Here is an 18,692-nt window from a genome sequence, read left to right as displayed (position 1 = left end):
ATTGAAAATTTTAGGTTTCTCTGGGACCGCAGACATCTTTTTAAGGCAGATGGACTTCGCCTTAACAAGTCAGGAGTAAAATTGTTCAGCTCCAACCTGTTTTACTTTCTGTGTCACTCATCTTTTCCCTCTGCCAAGAGACAAAAGGAATCAAAACAACAAGAAGACATAACACAACACGCCAGAAACCTCGAAGAAGAGCCACCCGCCAGAAGAGAACTCTGATCATGGCAGACATCAGAACCAGGAGGAAGAGTCTCCACCATCTTTAACCCCCCGATCCCCATCCAGGTCACCCTTATCTCCAGACACTCTTTCTCCCTCCTTCCCCCTGTTGGAGTTCATTGACCACATGAAAGAGCTGGTTAGTGCTGGGACCAAACTTACCCCCCGCCCCTTCCTTCGCCCTACTCCCACCTTCTCTCCCCTAAACCTCCCTCACCATCCACCTCCACCACTGGCTCTAAGTCCTCAGCCAGGTTTGACACGTGTCACACATACGGCGCCCAACCCGTCCTCCCACTCCGCAATGGCGGAAAAACCCAGCAAGCTCTGACTGATATGTGCTGGGTCCAGGCTACAAGGAAAATGGCACTTATGACTCTTCCTAGGACAAGCCGAGGCCCAGTGTGCTGGTAGCCTTCTCTATTCCTGTCTTGATAGGTAACAGAAAAAGCATGGTAAATGTGTTAAGAAACAGGAAGCAACATATCCTGTATATTTGGTAGTAATTCCTTGTCAGCCGCAGCCTGTCGAAGAGAGTGGGTCAGATAATGTTTTTAACACGCTAAATTTAGCTTTGTTAAACGTTAGGTCTTTGGCAGGAAAAACATTTTTAATCAAGGATTTTATAATACTCACAATCTTAATTTAATGTTTTTAACTGAAACTTGGTTGGACCAAGATAACAGTGCAGCTGTCCTTATCGAATCTACCCCGCCCAGCTTCAGTTTTATAAGCGAAGCTAGAGTGCATAAGAGAGGAGGTGAAGTTGCCCTTTTGTTTAATGACTCCCTCCAAAGCAAAAAGATTTTTGCTTCTTTTGAATATGTGGCTCTTCAGCTGAATTCCTCTTCTCAAGCTATTTTTCTGAATATCTACAGGCCCCCTAAATACTGTGCAAACTTTTTTGATGACTTTGGTGAACTGCTGTCTATAATCTGTATTGACTTTGACTGTGTGGTTATTGTTGGTGATTTTAACATCCATGCTGACAACCCCCAGGACAGAGGGACTGTGTGGTGTTCTTGATATATTTTGGACTGACTCAGCATGTGACGGAGCCCACGCACAATAAGGGGCACACTTTGAACTTGGTCATCTCCAAGGGTCTGAACATTTCCAAGGTTGTGGTGACTGATGTTGCTCTCTCTGATCATTCCTGTGTTTTCTTTGAGAAAGCTATCTGATTGCACACAAATGTACAAACAGAGGTAATCACAAAACGGCATATCACTGAAAACACCAGTAAAATATTTATTTAAGCCTTCTCTTCACCTGCCCTCTCATGGGTCTCAGTCAATGAGCTTGTAGATAATTTCAATTCTAAAATTACAAATGTAATTGATGCCATTGCACCAGCCAAGGTAAATGTGGTCTCTGGTAAGAGAAGATATCCATGGAGAAATGCCAAGCTGGTTAGAACTCAAAAAAGAGAGTGTCGAAAAGCAGAACGCAGGTGGCGGAAAACAAATCTCCAGGTTCATTATGACATCTATAAAGAGAGACTTCACATTTATAATTTAGAGCTGAGAAATGCAAGGCGGTCCTTCTTCTCTGACATCATCACCAAAAACACTAATAATGCACGTGCCCTGTTTGCTACTGTCGACAGGCTAACCAACCCTCCTGTGTCTGTAGCCTCTGACCTTCTATCCACCAGGGCCTGCAATGAATTTGCTTCCTTCTTCACAGACAAAATTCAAACAATTAGACAAGCAATCAGTGCCTCCATGTCAGCAACAGGATATGTCTTGTCCCTGTGTCCACTTAAAAACAATTCATATAGCATGAGACAATTTGATTCTATTAACCATAAAAACCTAGAGGACATAATACAACATCTGAAATCCTCTTCATGCTGCCTTGATATTCTGCCAACAGGTTTATTCAAAAATGTTTCTAATTGCATGGCCTCAGATCTTCTACATATTGTCAACATGTCTCTTCTCTCAGATTTTTTCACACAGACCCTGAAAACTGCAGTCATTAAGCCACTCTTAAAAAAGAGCAATCTAGACAGTTCACTAATGAGCAATTATAGGCCCATATAAAATCTCCTATTCTTAAGTAAAATCATTGAAAAATCTGTTTTTCATCAGCTTAATGCTTTCTTGGCACTGAAGACAACTGTTTTGATGTCTTCCAGTCAGGATTTCAACTACACCACAGCACTGAGAGCTCTTGTTAAGGTCTACAATGACATCCATTTAAACACTGACTGGCAGAATCTTGGGTCGACCACAGCATATTACTTGACAGATTGAAAACTGGGTGGGACTTTCTGGCACAGTACTAAACTGTTTTGAATCCTACTTAAAGGACAGGGACTACTTTGTGTCAATAGGTAATCACACATCTGAGCTAAAAAAAATTACTTGTGGAGTTCCCCAAGGCTCCATTCTGAGGCCTCTTCCGTTTAACATCTACATGCTTCCACTGGCTCAGATTATGAAAAACAACAATATATGTTACCATAATTATGCAGATGACATACAGATTTACATAAAGATATCACCAAGGGACTATGATCCCATACAGGCGCTGAGTGAGAGTATTGAGCAGGTTTAGATGTGCCAGAATTTTCTTCAATTGAACAAAGATAAAACTGAAGTTATTGTTTTTGGAGCCAAGGAAGAACCATTAAAAGTCAGTGCTCAGCTTCAGTCGGTAATTTTGAGGACCACAAATCAAGCCAGAAATGTTGGTGTAGTCATGGACTCAGACCTGAATTTAAGCAGCCACATTAAGACAATTACAAAGTCAGCCTATTACCTGAGGAATATATCAAGGATTAAAGGACTTTTGTCTCTGCAGGAACTGGGAAAACTGGTCCATGCATTTATCTTCAGTAGACTCGACTACTGTAACAGTGTCTTTACAGGTCTCCCTAAAAAAATCCGTCAGACAGCTGCAGCTTATTCATAACGCTGCTGTTCGAGTCCTCACTAAGACCAAAAAGGTGGATCACATCACTCCAGTTCTGAGGTACACTGGCTTCCTGTATGTCAAAGAATTTATTTCAAAATCCTGCTGTTGGTTTATAAAGCACTGAATGGTTTAGGTCCAAAATACATTTCTGATCTTCTGCTTCATTATGACCCATCCAGATCCCTCAGGTCATCTGGGATCAGGTCTGCTTTCTGTCCCCAGAGCCAAAACTAAACATGGAGAAGCAGCATTCAGTTTTTATGCTCCATATATCTGGAACAAACTCCCAGAAAACTGCAGGTCTGCTGAAACAGTCAGTTCTTGTAAATTGACTTTTCTTTTTACCACAGCCTTTAATTAAATCAAATGTAAGGCTGTAGATTAATATTGTACACTGCACTGTGACTTTTAATGTCCTGTTTTAATTTTCTATTTCACTCTTTAAAAAATTATATTTTAAAAGGGACTATATGTAAGTTTTTCAATGAAATTAATCAAATTTTCATTGCCTTATCGTCAATGGGCTCAACAAGCACTTTGAATTGCCTTGTTGTTGAAATGTGCTATACAAATAAACATACCTTGCCTGAATTTCTGTTGTTGGTCAACATGAGTCCCATTTCGTCCAGACCGGACCTTTAGGAGCAGCCTTAAGTCCAAACTAGGCCCATCCCAGCTCTCTTTCCTCTGAGCTATAAGCGCACCCACTGTAGTGTCAGGTCCGGATGATCTGGCTGGTGGATCATCTCAAGGTCTGCTGCTCTTTAATCTAAAAACCCTGTCTTCCTTTTCCAATTTTTTTTAATGTAACAGTTTTGGCTATAAAGCTGGAAAAACCACACTAGCGGCATATGGCTCTAGGGATGGCAATGTCAACCTGTCAGTAAGCCCACCATGTTTGTCCAGATTGAAATATCTATTGGATGAATTGTCATGAAATTTTGTTTGGACATTTATGGGGCCAAGAGGATGAAGCCTTTGGTAGTGACTCTTAGTCTACACCAAAGGTAATTAGGCTTTATTCTCCCTTAAATCCCAGGATTATGTGATAACCAGGAGGCCTGGTACTGAACGTGATTAAACAGAACTTGATTCGACATGAGAGTAAATGAAAGTGTTCGTTTTGAATTCTATTATGCACTCAGTGCAGGGGCAGAAAATGCATTTATTCCCCGCGATGAAACCGACTTTGTCTCGCTGTAACCGAGTTTCTCCAGCTAGGATCATTTTTGGCCTAATTGGTGCCAGTGGCTAAATCCTAACCATTTGCATCGATCTCCTTTGAAGAGAGATGCAGATGAGCTTAACGAGTGTGCTAATTATGCTCTCTCTGCGTGGGGGTCCTGCTGTAACCGCAATTTTGTGTGTGTGTGTGTGTGTGTGTGTGTGTGTGTGTATACGCATATTTGAGATTTAATGCCTGTGCAAGTGTTTGCTTTCTACGTGCATGCTGGGGACAAACAACCTGACATTAAGAAGAGAGTGACTTAGTTTGAATGTCATTGAGTGGATTAATAATAAGTCTGAATGTGCTTTGATTGCTTTATTTGGAGCTACATATGAAGTCAACTCAGTCTCAGAAAAAACCTGCCGTGTTTTCAACAAAAGAAAGGAAAATGGAACTAGCGGAAAACATCCACAGAGCAATATTTTTCAGTGTTGACACGAGAATGGAGACAAATACTATTGTGTGTGTGTGTGTGTGTGTGTGTGTGTGTGTGTGTACCTGAGGCCGTTTTTGGTCTAGTGTATGTGTGTGTGCTCCTCTGTCAGCCAGTGTGATGGCAATGACTGGTGTTGTCTCCCCTGGCACACAATAGCCCAGACAAAATGTCACTCGACAGGCCTGTCCCTTCTTTCTCTCTCAGCCTCCCTTCCTCTCTCTCTCTCTCTCTCTCCCCCCCCCCCCTCATCTTTTCCTCTTTGATGAGAGGGATGTAATGACATACACAGACGAGTGACAGAGCCAGAGCATGAAAAGCTGTGACACCGGGGCACAACACGCACATTTGTGACTAAACATCTCGGAGACATGAAAGCGTCCTAACAGATAGATAATTGGCCTTGGTTGCGGCTTCTCAAAAGCAAGCTGAAGACAGTGAAGGGCTGCAACCGTCAAAACACATCAAGGTTAATGGAGAATTTCAGAAACGTTGGGTTCTCTTTGAATCTCTGTATTGCAGGAGGGAGCACGCCACCCAGCAGGCAAAGCTTACGGCACACAAGGGATATTTCATTGCTTACAGGATGGAGCTGTCCTGATTTAGATTTTCCCTGCTGTATTTTCACTCTGAGACACGAGAAAGTCAGAGTGCAAGAGCGGAGGTGATGGATGACACGTCTGACATTTCCAACAGATTCCCAAGATTCCTATTTCAGAAAGCGTCATTCAGAGTGTAGCTTATTTCTTCAAATAATGACAACTTGGAGGTCTCGCTGTAGTGTTTCCATCTGTCTTGTTACCCGCTAACTAAAAAGTCTTTGTTCTAGACGAGACTTTATTTTTCTTGCATTCAAATCCCCTTGCAGAACAAAGATGCATCGCCGCCAAATATACCTAACAATTTAGATAACTAGAATAGGAAATTGAATATTCAAATCAACCCAAGGCAGTACGTTAAGTTGAAAGAAAAGTATGGTTCCAGATGTGAATACACTTGTTTTTAAATGTGGAAAGGGATGGCAAGGAAGCAGCGTTCCTTGTTTTTTTCTGGATGGATGGATTGTTCTTCGTTGTTGTCACACCATGCCATTGTCACACCATGCCATTGTCATCCTCAAACAGGTTGCACCAGGATGAAATGAAGTGTTAGGCAACAGCACCTGTCAAGTCAGTGCGCGGGTTGCGAGACAAGCGACCAGTTCCCATTTGCAGGAAGTGCTCACTTGATTTCCTCGTTTAAAGAGAGTAATGCTCTCCTTGTCGTGTGCTTGGCTGTTTTCTGCGAGAGCTGAATGTATCCTTGGACAGCAGCTTGATCGCGACAAGACAGGCCGGGGGCAAGCAATCTGAGGAGATCAGACACATACATGTACATGCTTCTGCTCAAACGTGGTGAGGTTTGGGGGAGAGTAAAGTAGTCACTAGAGAGGGGAGGAGAGGACAGGCAGGCGAGCTGGCTGAAGTGAGATGGATGGTGGCTCTTGGAGGAACCTCACAGCACACGGCTGCTGGGACTTAGAGATAATTTGCTGCTTGTCTGTGAAAACAAGATGTAAAGCCATACTTCATTGTTGTCCTTGCTTTCCCATCTGCCATGGGCCAGAATGAAAATGACCGGTGTCCATTTGTGTGTGTGTGTGAGAGAGTGGATTCTGTGCAGACTAAGCAAGCATCCGTCTGCATACAACTCGAAATGCTGCAAATCGTGCTATATTTAATTTCACACGTTTGTACATACATGCCTGATGGAGACGGACTTGTGTCAAAGCTCACTGCACATAAACACTCGCACTGGCCACAGGTTCGGTTCACAGTCGGCGATGAAGGCTTGTGACTCATAAGGCTTATTTTTAATTAGCTACATGGTCATTAAAATGTGTTAATTGTATGCATTGTGTTAATGCTGTGTCAAAGTCAGCTAAGGACGAGGCTCGCAGAAACTGTGGTTTAGTGTCTCTCCAGTAATGCAGTGTGACCCTGTGTAATTTCAATATGATAATTGGAAGAAGTCCCCCTGCCCCCTCCATCCACACACAAACACACACACACACACACACATACGGACTACTTCTCTGGAAAAACTTTGGCAGATGAGAAAGCAATACAGCACCCCCTTTTGGTGGGCTCTCTGCATGGATGAGTGTATTTTCATCAAAGGATAACATCGACATTAGTCCCCAACACCTCTGCTGGCAAGAAATCACATCAAACATTAAGAGTAATTAACTAAAGCAGAGAAATTCACCAGTGTTTCCCAAATTGCAGTGATGGACAAAGTGCAAAGGGCTGCACACTAATGCATAATCATTCAGCGTTATGTTGCAATTTAGTGCAGACAGCGTTGCTGGAAATAAAGGCCAGCTTAAACCCCTTTCTGAAGCCAAACAGCCCCTGTGTGGAGAGAATGCATTATTCATACAAAAGCAGCAAAATAGTATCATTCAGTCTTGCGATGAATAATGCATTTCAGATTTGAGGTCTTAAACAAAGAGGTGTTTGATTTGTGAAGTGGAGGTCAGTGAATAACAGTGAGTTTGAACCTTTTTTGTCCTCCAAGCGTAGCAATGATACCACCAACTTTAACGCGAAACATTTATAAAATAATAATAAAATGAAGTGCTTTTTTACTTTCACCCCAGCTGCACACTGTCTTTTCCAATATTGGGCCTATGAGAGCTTTGAAAGTCAGAACTGACCAGGCTGAGGAGTAAAAAACGCCTACGCTTACATTGAATTGCCTAAGTATGAAGCCTAAAAGCATTACAGTGCCTGCTAAAGTGACATGTTAGTGTCCGATCTATTTAGTAGATTTATGAAATCTGCCCTGGCTGAGACTGTAGCAGTGTATTCACCAACTTGGTTCAAGCCTCCAAAAGTATAACGCAGCCAGGAGCCATAGGCTGAATGCGGTTTCATCTCCCGGTGGTGCCGTGGTCAAGGACCCAGCAGAATGTCATATTTAAGACAATGTATAGATGACTCAAAAAACTGGTCTAATGCCCAAGGAGTGAGACATAAGGGATGTAAAATTTGTGTGAATGTGTGCTAGTGTTTTGTCTTCATAAAACATCTGGCATAGGCCATGTATTTGGTTTCTATTATTGCTTACATATAAGTGTGTATTAATTTTGGTATTTCATAGGCATGAGGTCTTTTGGGACTACCTGTTACTTTAATAACTTGTTATGGATCTCTGGTATATATCTAGAAGGAAAATATGTTGCCAAATAAAATACTTTAGAATCTTTGGACCTTCAAACACCTCAAGAATGTTCAGATAAGATAAGATAAAATAAGATGTACCTTTATTCAGGTAAATGTGTAAATGACATTGGTGGTTTAAAAAATGGATTTAATGCATGTATGTGTGATAGGCACAGAGGCTTGCTTGGTGCATGTAACGATAAGCGAATTCGGGACTATTGTGGCTGACATGTCACTGCATCATCTTTAATATTTTTCTAAGTTTCAAAAATAGTAAACTGTCAAATATGACAGGATGGCACAAAATACCATACTAACTCATGATTTTATGACACCTGATAGCCTAGAAACATGCTCTTTTCATTTTGTTCCAGTTTATTGAATGCATTCAGGTAAAGTTGGACATAAGTAAACTGTACTGTAAAAATATTTTGATTCAAAGTCATAGAGTTACTAAAATGCAACATCATACAACCACATGTTGTAAAAACCTTATTGTTTTACCTGCAATGCTCTTATTAACAAAAAGAGAGAATCAACATGCCACATAGCTGATCTTGCAATTTCTGTGACCAGTGATTTTTTTTTTTAAATCTTTGCTCCGTTCATCCTACTTCTCTAAGACCAATCAAAATGACTATTTCATGTAATGGACATTGGTAGCAACAATAACATGTTCATGATTGGCTAACATTTAAAGTGCCCAAGCAAAGCTTGACCTAGTTTGGTCAGTGCATCCCGGCTTTATAAGTTTCACGAAGGCCAAACCTGTCTGAGGAGTAGCGACTGTGTCAAGCCAGGTGTAAGTAATTGGGAGAAATGCGCGTTCGCATATTTCTTCAAGGGACCACGAAGCTGAATACAGATTTACTGATGTCGAAATGGAGAAAACACCTGCAGCATACTTTACACACAGTGAGCAATAGCGAATAATGCAAGTGAAAAGAATAAAAACATATACCCTTTTTAAAAATTAAACACACTATTAAACTATTAAACACTATTAAAAAACTGCGAGAAATAGTGGGCCAACTAAATGTGTATGTAGGCTATAACCAAACATTTACTAATCACTGCTCTAAACAAATACCATTATAACTATAACATAACCATTAGAAGTTAATATGTTACTCGGGCAAGTATTAATTACAACTGCTAATCCAAATGGATATCTATCTATCTATCGAGATAAGAAGTCAGTGGTGTAGTGCTCATAAATATCCTATTTGTACCAGGACTCTGAGAGCCAGTCTGGCAACATAGTAGGGTAGTACCTGAAGGAAGGACACCGTGCACAATTCCTGCTGTGCTAATTATTAACTGGACTTAAAGGAAATCATGAAACTAGAAAGAGAAGCATTTCAATGCAATCTGTAAACACAATGTATTAATCATTGTTTTGGTTTTTTTCTCTCCCAGCAGACAAGTGATTCCAGCTAAATAAAAGGTCAAAAGACATTGTGGTGCCTTCTCCCTGTTGTTTCATGAACGTACAGAACACTATAGATTTATTGGTCCAGTGAACTGGGAGTAATTTTGGAGGATTATACAATTATGAAACCTAATTATCACAAATTGTGTGCCACCCATGCCAAATGACATACACAAGTTACACATGATCCTTCATTGTTAAAGAATACATAAAAAACTTAAATAATTAACTATTGTATGTATTGGCCTGTTTGCATGTTCTCCCCGTGTCCACGTTGGTTCTCTCCGGGTGCTCCAGCTTCCTCCCACCATCCAAAGACATGCAGGCTAGGTTAATAAAGGTGTCTCTAAAATTGTCCTTAGTTGTGAATGTGAGTGTGAGTGGTCGTTTGTCTGTGTGTGGCCTTGCGATGGACTGGCGACCTGTCCAGGGTGTACCCCGCCTTTCGCCCAATGTCAGCCGGGACTGGCTCCAGCCCTCCACGATCCTTTACGCAGGATAGGCGGTTGACAATGGATGGATTGGCCTCTGTCTGACCAGTCTATTGTTGTTATCAGGAAATATAGCTGCATTGTCCCAGTCCATTTACAAGGCCACTCTAGGAGTGCCAGAGAAATAACCTGAAAACACAAAATCTAGCCTAATGTTTTTGAATTCTGTAAGTTATGTTCATGGAGCAGGCTAGTTGCACAGAATACACATAGGTGTCATTTACACTTGGGACGCTAGGGACATGTCCCCACCACATTTTAAAATGGCTGATTTTGTCCCCATTGCTTTTGAAAGCATTTGTTCTGAAAAGTAGCTTGGACCAAGAAATGTTCCTAACAAATGACAATGCTTTGAGAAAGATTTATCAGCACAAAAATAAAACAAGCAATGCAATTTAAATATTGAAGAAACAAATATGCATTGTCCAAAAAACTCATATATTGCAGCATTTCATATTTCTTCAAATAGCCTAGTGTTAAAAAATCTTCTCGTCTTGTTCTTGTGCATTATCGCATCTTGCTCCTAATCTGAGTCCTTATGTCCTCACCACTTTTTCAACACAAAGTGAGGCCCTTGAGAATACATCCACAGCTTTCCTGAAACCGAGTTACAGCAATATTCAGCCAGGATATTTGGAAAATCCCGGCATGATAGCCAACGCATCTTGGTTTTGTGAAACAGCCCTCCTTAACCAAAAAGTAGAAAACTTAATGAGATAATCACAGATATTTTAAAACATGTGAAATTCGGTTATTCCCTCTCAGGCGCACAAATTGGTTACATTGTATTATTTTTCCAGTTATTGTAACACGTTTAGGTTGTTTAACCTCATGCCCGGAAATACCATTATCCATAACTCCGGACTTTTGAAGAAGACAGTGAAGGCAACATCGCCGTCAGTCTTTCGCTCGTGGGAAACGCACGCAGCTACAAAGTATGACCGCTTCTGGGATCGTCCGAAGGCTAGCAGCTCTGTCAGGGGCTTCAGCGGTGGCAGCTGGGGCATACGGGGCTCACGGTAGGGACTCTACATTAGCTTACACTCCGTACTCATGCACGAGTCTTTCCACTGGGCTGGACGGTAAAACATATTGAGGAAACACTGTCATGTGCTTACCACTCCAGCCTCCGTGCCAAAAGATGCCAATTTAAGGTTGACTTCCTTATCCACACGGCCGCTTAACTCTAAAAGACGAACACATATCTGCTGCTAATGTTTAATAGCCCAATTGTGAATTCGGCATCAAAACGACACACCAAGCAGCACGTTATTTTAGTGAAGTAAACACTTTTGTTATCAAGGTGACCGCCTCAGTGTCATGGTGGAAGAAAGCTTTTTAAAGGAATGGGTCAATGACAAACATGCAGGCAGAAATGCAAGTTGGTGGTTGCTGGATGCATCTTAAATACTTAATTACTCAATCACTAGCATAGCTGGTGGCTGTGCTAAATTCCGTTGCTAACGTTAGATGTTGGTACTTTTTGAAATGGGTCTATGGGACAGTAGGCTACAGCGCTGCTATCAATCTTGAGTTATATTATTAATAATAGTGTTATCACAACACTGTGGCTAACAACAGAAAGGACCACTGTTTTCACGACTGCCAGTGTTCACGAGCATTAAATTAAAGTCTATACTGACTCAAGGCTTCATGACATTAAGGGTTTGTGACCAAAATACCGTGTGGAGAACTGAAGGGAATCTTAAAGTCAAGCCTTTTGATTACTATTAAAGTTATAATTAAGTGTTTGTCATAGTCACAAAACGTAATGCTTTATGTCATTTTTCTGTTCCACCTATGTCTTGTTTTAGGTTTCAAAAACAGCGACCCCGATGACTACCAGAGAGTGGTATGTAAATCGTGCTGTGCATAGCAGGTTGTGATATTAAAAGTTCTTTGAAACGTTCAGCTTGATCACGGCCACGGTCTCCTGATACCATTTCTACTTCTGCGATCTGGTCAGGGATCATGATCTTGACTGTGTGATTTTGAGACTGGTGCTCAGCATGAAGGTAAACATAGCACAGGGTTTTTTACTGATCGTATGCTAAGAATTGCGTGACTCGCCCTATGGAGCAGGAAAAGGGTTTCAAAATATCTCGTCATATTTCCAGTCTGATCTGATACACTGTCCCTTGTGTGATTAAAGAACTTGGCCTGGTTGATTAAAAATTATTTAATATGTGCGTTATAGGGCTGCAGCTAACAATGATTTTAGTACTCGAAGCTTCTATAGATTATTATTAAACGATTCATCAATGCGTCGTTTACTTTTGCTTGGCGGCGGCACGTTTTGTCAAGAAAATGTGAAACGCGAAATGAGCGATCCTGCAAACGAAGCAGCTGTCGTTTGTTATTAGAAAGACAGAGAATCTGGGTGAAAGGATGGATTAGCACACGCAAGTAGCAGAGATTGTCTGAGCTACAGAGAGAGCTGGAGGGGAGTTAAAAAGTGCAGCTCCCCAAGTTAGGAGAACAAATGCACGTGGGTCCATTTTCAGCTGAGGACTGCGCTTACTTTTAACTCAACAATCAATCATGATTTCAGTTAAATGTTAAAGTTGCTGTTGCTGTTACCTTGTCTGTGGTCTGCTGGCAGAACACCGGCTGCTTTCTGAGCAGGTGCTGTTGCCAAGGCACAAAAGTTTTGTTTTATGGTGGACGGATGGTAACATTACAGAGTTGTTGTTTTCTTTAGCTTGAAATAATCTCATACTTTGGACACTTTCTTCTTTTTTCCCTGGCTGTTTTCTCTCTCTTCCTCAACTTTGCAAGCAAACAGCGCCATCATAATTCAGCGCGACAGTAATACATGTCCGTGCGAAACAGTGTGCTATATTAAAGGAAGTCTTGATGCAAAGAATTTTTGTCGATGCAGTTTAGTAATCGATTTAATCGATCGAATCGTTTCAGCCCTAGTGCATTATAGTAACCCATCCCCCTTTTACACTACCAACTCATTAGCCGTCCTCTAGTAGTCCTTTTTTGCTCTGTATAGCCTAGTGGTAGCACTCTAACAGCTTTTCCAGAAAAAATGTGATTAACTAAAGTTAAGATTTAGCAAATTATGTTTTTTTTCTGATATCTCTGTCTCTGTGTGTCTGCCCCTCTAGCTATTTGAAACTGCCAACAAGTACCATTTCTATCACAGCCTGGCCTTGCTGGGTGCTGCCCACTCTGGCAAACCCGTTGTGGTGAGTATGAAAGCCTAATACCAGCTCTCAGGGCTGGATGCACTTGAGTGTCCTTTAAAATTGATCTAGTGGTGTGATAGTGTCGTTCTGCCATTACCTGTCAGCCCTCACTCAGAAAATCACTATTCCTTAAGGCTGTTGAACATGTGGCCAACAGCTGGCAATGGAGCAGTGAAATTGTGGTTTCTTGTTCTGGTTTCCTGGTTTTATCACATTATGACTAAAAGGATTTCCAACATATGCAGGCCCTGCAGTGCCAAGTATGTGCAGTGTAAAGGCTATTTAAGAAAAAAAAAAACATCAACCACAAAATCAACTAACTGCATGAGAAGGGGATGCATGCCAGATTAGGTTTCATCAATGTGATGGCCAATCCAATCAGGACCTCTTGAATGTCATATCTAGTAGAAGGACAATTTCAGCTGTACTCCAGTGATTTCCAATGAGGGGTACTTGTGCAGTTTCCAGGGGATACGTGCAAAGATTATGGAGCAGTTCAGCTAATCTGAAGAATTAGAAATTATGATCTGGTAAAAAAAAACATGCATGTACAATGGGGAGAACAACTATTTGATTTTTCAGGTTTTCCTACTTACAAAGCATGTGGAGGTCTGTAATTTTTATCATAGGTACACTTCAACTGTGAGAGACGGAATCTAAAACAAAAATACAGAAAATCACATTGTATGATTTTTAAATAATTAATTTGCATCAGAGGTTTAGTATATTTATTGTCACATTAACCAACAAACTACCAGCTGCAACAGGCTGACTACACAGGACACACTTCCACCAACCATGAGTCAGATGAAACGCCTAATCTGCTGCCTATGAGACAGAGTAAAAAGTAGTTAGCAAGCAAGCAGACAATGTCAAAATAGATCATTTTGAAGAGATTGCAGAAATAGAGAGAGCTAAAAGTGACACCCAGTTTCTGCCTTTGCAAACGGTAGAAGTACAAATTCAAGAGACAGGAACCAAAAAGACCAAAAAAGGTTGCTGTACTCCAAACAATTAAATTGAGTTGTGTTATCAGAGACAAAGTGGCAGTTTGCAACAAAAGAGGAGGAAATCATTTGGCATTGATTGCTAAATTTTTTGGACAGGCTGATTTGCCATCCCCCAATACATCTGCAACTTGTCAACAATGTTATGTGAATGGTTGCATTTTTTTTTCTTCAAGTTTGCATCCATAGTTTTGAGGATGCTGAAAGTTGTGTGTGTTCCCACTGCATCTTTGAAAGCATCTCAGAGCAGTGTGGATGCCATCCAGTGAACACACCTGGAATGGCAAAGAGTACTCTGCCTTCAGCTTGCTGTGCTGTATTTGAGTCGTGAGACACGCTGAACTAGATTTGGTTTTAAATATGGCAGCCTTACATCTGCAATTTATTGCTAACTGACTGTCTGTCTACCCCCTATACAGGCCGGTACCCTCCTGATAGCGGGCATGGGGATGTTCTGTGGCTCTCTTTACCACCAGGCCCTGACAGGTGACCCTGGTCTACGCAAGATGGCTCCCATGGGGGGCATAGCAATGATCGCTGGCTGGCTGGCCATTATTCTCTGAACTGTAGGGGTTCACATCTTCTCCACAGGACCACTGTGTGACACTAAAATGTCACACTGTCGATGGATGAACTGAAGAGCTTGTGAGAGTTGGCTGAGGGGGTAGAAGTGCTGAGTTATGTCACCCATCTAACCACTCCCTGTCCTGTCAGCAGGAGATAAGGTCACAGCAGGATTATTGCTTTTCCACCATTGCTTTCTGCTTCTGACTGGAGGCCCAGTATGGCATGCGTTTCGTCACCTCAAAAACTGTTGATCTAACGTTTTTAATGGCATGTCAACTTTGTACTGTGAAGGAAAATAAAAATACTGAGCTAATTCCCAATGCTTTACATACAGTATGTACGACAAATAGAGTAAAAAATAAAGAAAGGAATATGAATAAGTATTTAAAATGAACATTACACATTGTTGGGTTGTCTAATTTTTCCACATGGACCTATTTTATGTCCTCTTCATCCATTTGTTCTTTTGTCACAAGCTACTGCAGGAGTTAATTGCAGATAGGCTGTCATATACTTATGCTATTTCTAGATATTGGCAGTGGTGTAAATCTACTGTGCAAGTTCTGTACCTACTCTGAGTACAATTTTGAGGGACTTTACCTGAGCATTTCTATTTTACGCTACTTAATACTTGTCCTTTTCACTCCACTACATTTCCTTGACAGTCAGCTACTTTTCAGATTAAAATTTTCCAAACAAAACACATGATTAGTTCATAAAATATTATTCATTCTCATATATTAAACTGCCTTACAGTGTACAATGCTGACCAAAAAAATGACCAGCTGCTGTTCCATGTGTTAATGCATCAATAATGGTAATTATCCACAAATGTAATACATAGAACACATACAGTACTGTGCAAAAGGCATGTTTAGGCAGGTGTGGAAAAAATGCTGTTAAGTAAGAATACCTTTAAAAATGGACACGTGAATAGATTATATTTATCAGTTAACAAAATGCAATGTGAAGAACAGAAGAAAAATGTAGATCAAATCAAATCAATATTTAGTGTGACCACACTACCACAATGGTCCAGACTACTGGACATTCATGGTCCCCAGAAGATGAATCCTTCTGACTTTGGTCATCCGCTTTTCTTTCAGCAACACCAGGAGGTTCAATTCAATTTTCAATACAATTTTATTTATATAGCGCCAATTCACAATAACAGTTATCTCATAGCACTTTTCATAAAAGAGCAGATCTAGACCGTACTCTGTGATATAATATATATCATAACATTTGGTACAGTTATCTGTGGCCCTCAGATGATGAATCCCCTGAACTTCCCTCTAGCGTCACCAGCAGGACAAAGTGTAAATTGGTCCAATACTTTAATTTATGATTAAACACTTGAGCATGGTAAACAATATCTGTATACCTATTAAACATCAGCATGTTAACGCTGCTGTTGGAAGCTTTTTTAGCATGCTGAAGTTAGCAGTTAGCTCAAAGCTCTGCTGAGCTTAAATTGTTGTAATACTACTTTTCTTAAAGTGAAGGATCTCACCATTATAACCACTGGATATTCAACTGTTCAGGTGTTGTTATTTCTCAGGTCATGTACACTATATTTATTTTTGACAAGCTTCCTGTCTGTATATTATTGTGTATTTAAATTTCTTCCATTGTAGTTACCATATGTGGACAGAGGAGAGGTTGTACTACCCATACAGTACTCTGCAGACCACCTCCAATGCTGATTTGGGTTCAAGAATCTGGATCAATGCATCCTGGGTGGATTTACAGCTGAAATGCAACCACAATTTACTAGTGTCAGTTGAACAGGGCTCCTCAGTGTGTGGTTTTTAGTAAAGGGTAGATGAAGGGAGATGATTTCCTTCAGCTGCCATAGGTGGTGAATCCTATGGCAGCTGAAGGAAATCATCTCTCTTGCTGTGCTGAATGTCTTCACAGCCTCAAGAATTTGATCCTTTAAGTGGCAGAACACAAAAGAGTCTATTACCCATGGCCTCCCCTTAGCCAGGGCAGTGTTCCAACCGCTCCGCATTCAAATTGAAAGTGAAATCCATTGAAACACTAATTTGCCTTCCTGACTGTAGGCCGACGAATGGGGACCTTTAGAAAATAGCTGTATAAATCTCCAGGTCAATTTGCTGGGGTCGGCCGAGGCTCTGCTCAGAAGAGAAGGCGCTATTGACTGAGCACGTTGCCAATGAGCTCTTCATCACGACTCATAAAACCCTCATAAGAATTAAGCAGCTATTGGGAAGCGTTCTGTTGTTTTAGGACCAAGCAATCACATAGCACAGAAAGGTCTGGCACCCAGTCACATCTCTATGACTCACAACCTAAAAGTTTATGGGAGACACCTGACTGGAAGTTACAGGCTGTTCCGCACTGTCAGATGCATATTTGAAGCGCCATCATCAAATTTGCAGCTTGGTGTTAAATACTTGAGGGGAGAATCATGTGACAAGACGTGCTCTGCAAATTTTGACCAGTTTTACACAGCAGTCTTATTTTAGGCCTGTTTATTTCTCTCCTCTGTAGCTGACATTCAGATGTGTGGATCCTGCTACTGCCAGCACAGCACCTCTGTTTTAAAATCCAACTGGATCACAATGTTCTGCCCTGGCAGACCACATTTCATGTGTGAGCACATGAGAGAAATAGAAATTGAGTTAAAGGGAGACAATTTGCTTTAATCTCCTTGACCATAAATTTCCAGGTTATTCAGAAAAATGTATTCAGTCCTCTCACTATTTATATGAACAGTGCTTGTGTTTTTCTTGGATAATTTCTCTACGGTACTCAGTTTACAATGCTTTTAAAGTAGATTTAATGTGGCTTTTTAATAGGCTACTGATTAAAGTAAGAAAAGATCTATACAAAGAGATCGAAGTAAATTACATTTATTTTACCATCTACCCTGACAAACTTGGCCGGATTCATCTATTGCAGGGCAAAAATAATTTAGATTAATATGAAAGCTTATTCTTGACCTTGCAAATACAGTTTGACAAAACAGTCTTAACTCAAGGTCCACTTGCTAGGTTTTCTGTGCTTTGGAATAGATAACATGGTCTTCCTATGCAAATGGTGTTATGCAATCAATTGTTAAGAAATCATCTACAGAGCTTGCATTTCAACATATCCATCTACATTACAACTGAATGAAGCTGATGGAGAGTGTGTGATATCATGAAAGTTCCAGAAAGAAAGTTTGTAAGTGAACCCTGAGCTGGGATTTCAATAAAGCTATATTTTGATATAGGATTTCTCTAACAGCTTGACATTTTGGGAAAAAATATTTTTATTCACTTTCTGGCACAGAGTTAAATAAGTTTGATATCATTCCATTAAATATAAGATTACAGCCAGCCGTTGGTAGCTAGCTTAGCTGAAAGACTGGAAACAGGCACAGACATAGAATAAGCATAAAATGGTCGTATAGCTATGTTTCAGGGTGGAACATTTGTTTTCATCACCTTCATAATGACTTGAATCTTAGATCTGAATCTAAGATAACCAAGACGTAACCTCAGATTTAATCCAGGGAGTTGATTTCCCCACATTATTAAATAGCATTTCTCTTTTTGTTTTTGGGCTGACTTGTAAGATTTCAGTTTTTTCATTGTTTAACTTTAAGAAATTATCGCTCATTCATTTACTGAGTGTAGATAGTAATGCAGTTTATAGCTGCAGTATCATTTGGTTCAGCAGCGATGCACATCTGTGTGTCATCTGCATAACTGTGACAACATACATTGTGCTCTCTAATGGTTATAATGGCCCAGGGTGAATACAGTGGTGGAGGCACACTCAGTGACAGTCTTGGAAAGCTCAGTTAATGTAATATTGGTGAATTTCCTGCAGGCGTTGCTGAGGTTATCTGTGTTTACATCAGCAGCAATGCTGTCTCTAACTGAAGTTATTTTGTTATTGAAGAGCAATGCAGGTGGTTCTCAATTTAATGAGTAGCTGCTCAATTAGTGGAGAATAATATTCCCCACA

The 18,692-nt window shown here is 40.7% G+C and overlaps 1 protein-coding gene across 1 annotated transcript; it reads left to right on the top strand.

Annotated features, from left to right (window-relative positions):
- The first annotated feature begins 10,813 nt into the window (after positions 1-10,813).
- Positions 10,814-15,024, top strand: tmem256 (transmembrane protein 256). Its single transcript, XM_046063725.1, has 4 exons — positions 10,814-10,959; positions 11,755-11,792; positions 13,057-13,137; positions 14,564-15,024. Exons 1-4 carry the CDS (start codon positions 10,878-10,880, stop codon positions 14,705-14,707), a joined length of 345 nt encoding a protein of 114 aa, XP_045919681.1. The 5' UTR covers positions 10,814-10,877; the 3' UTR covers positions 14,708-15,024.
- The last annotated feature ends 3,668 nt before the right edge of the window (positions 15,025-18,692 follow it).

Source organism: Micropterus dolomieu, linkage group LG12 (assembly GCF_021292245.1).
Source record: "Micropterus dolomieu isolate WLL.071019.BEF.003 ecotype Adirondacks linkage group LG12, ASM2129224v1, whole genome shotgun sequence".
NCBI lineage: Eukaryota > Metazoa > Chordata > Actinopteri > Centrarchiformes > Centrarchidae > Micropterus > Micropterus dolomieu.
Note: the sequence above shows the minus strand (reverse complement) of the source record. Positions and strands in the feature narration are given on the sequence as shown.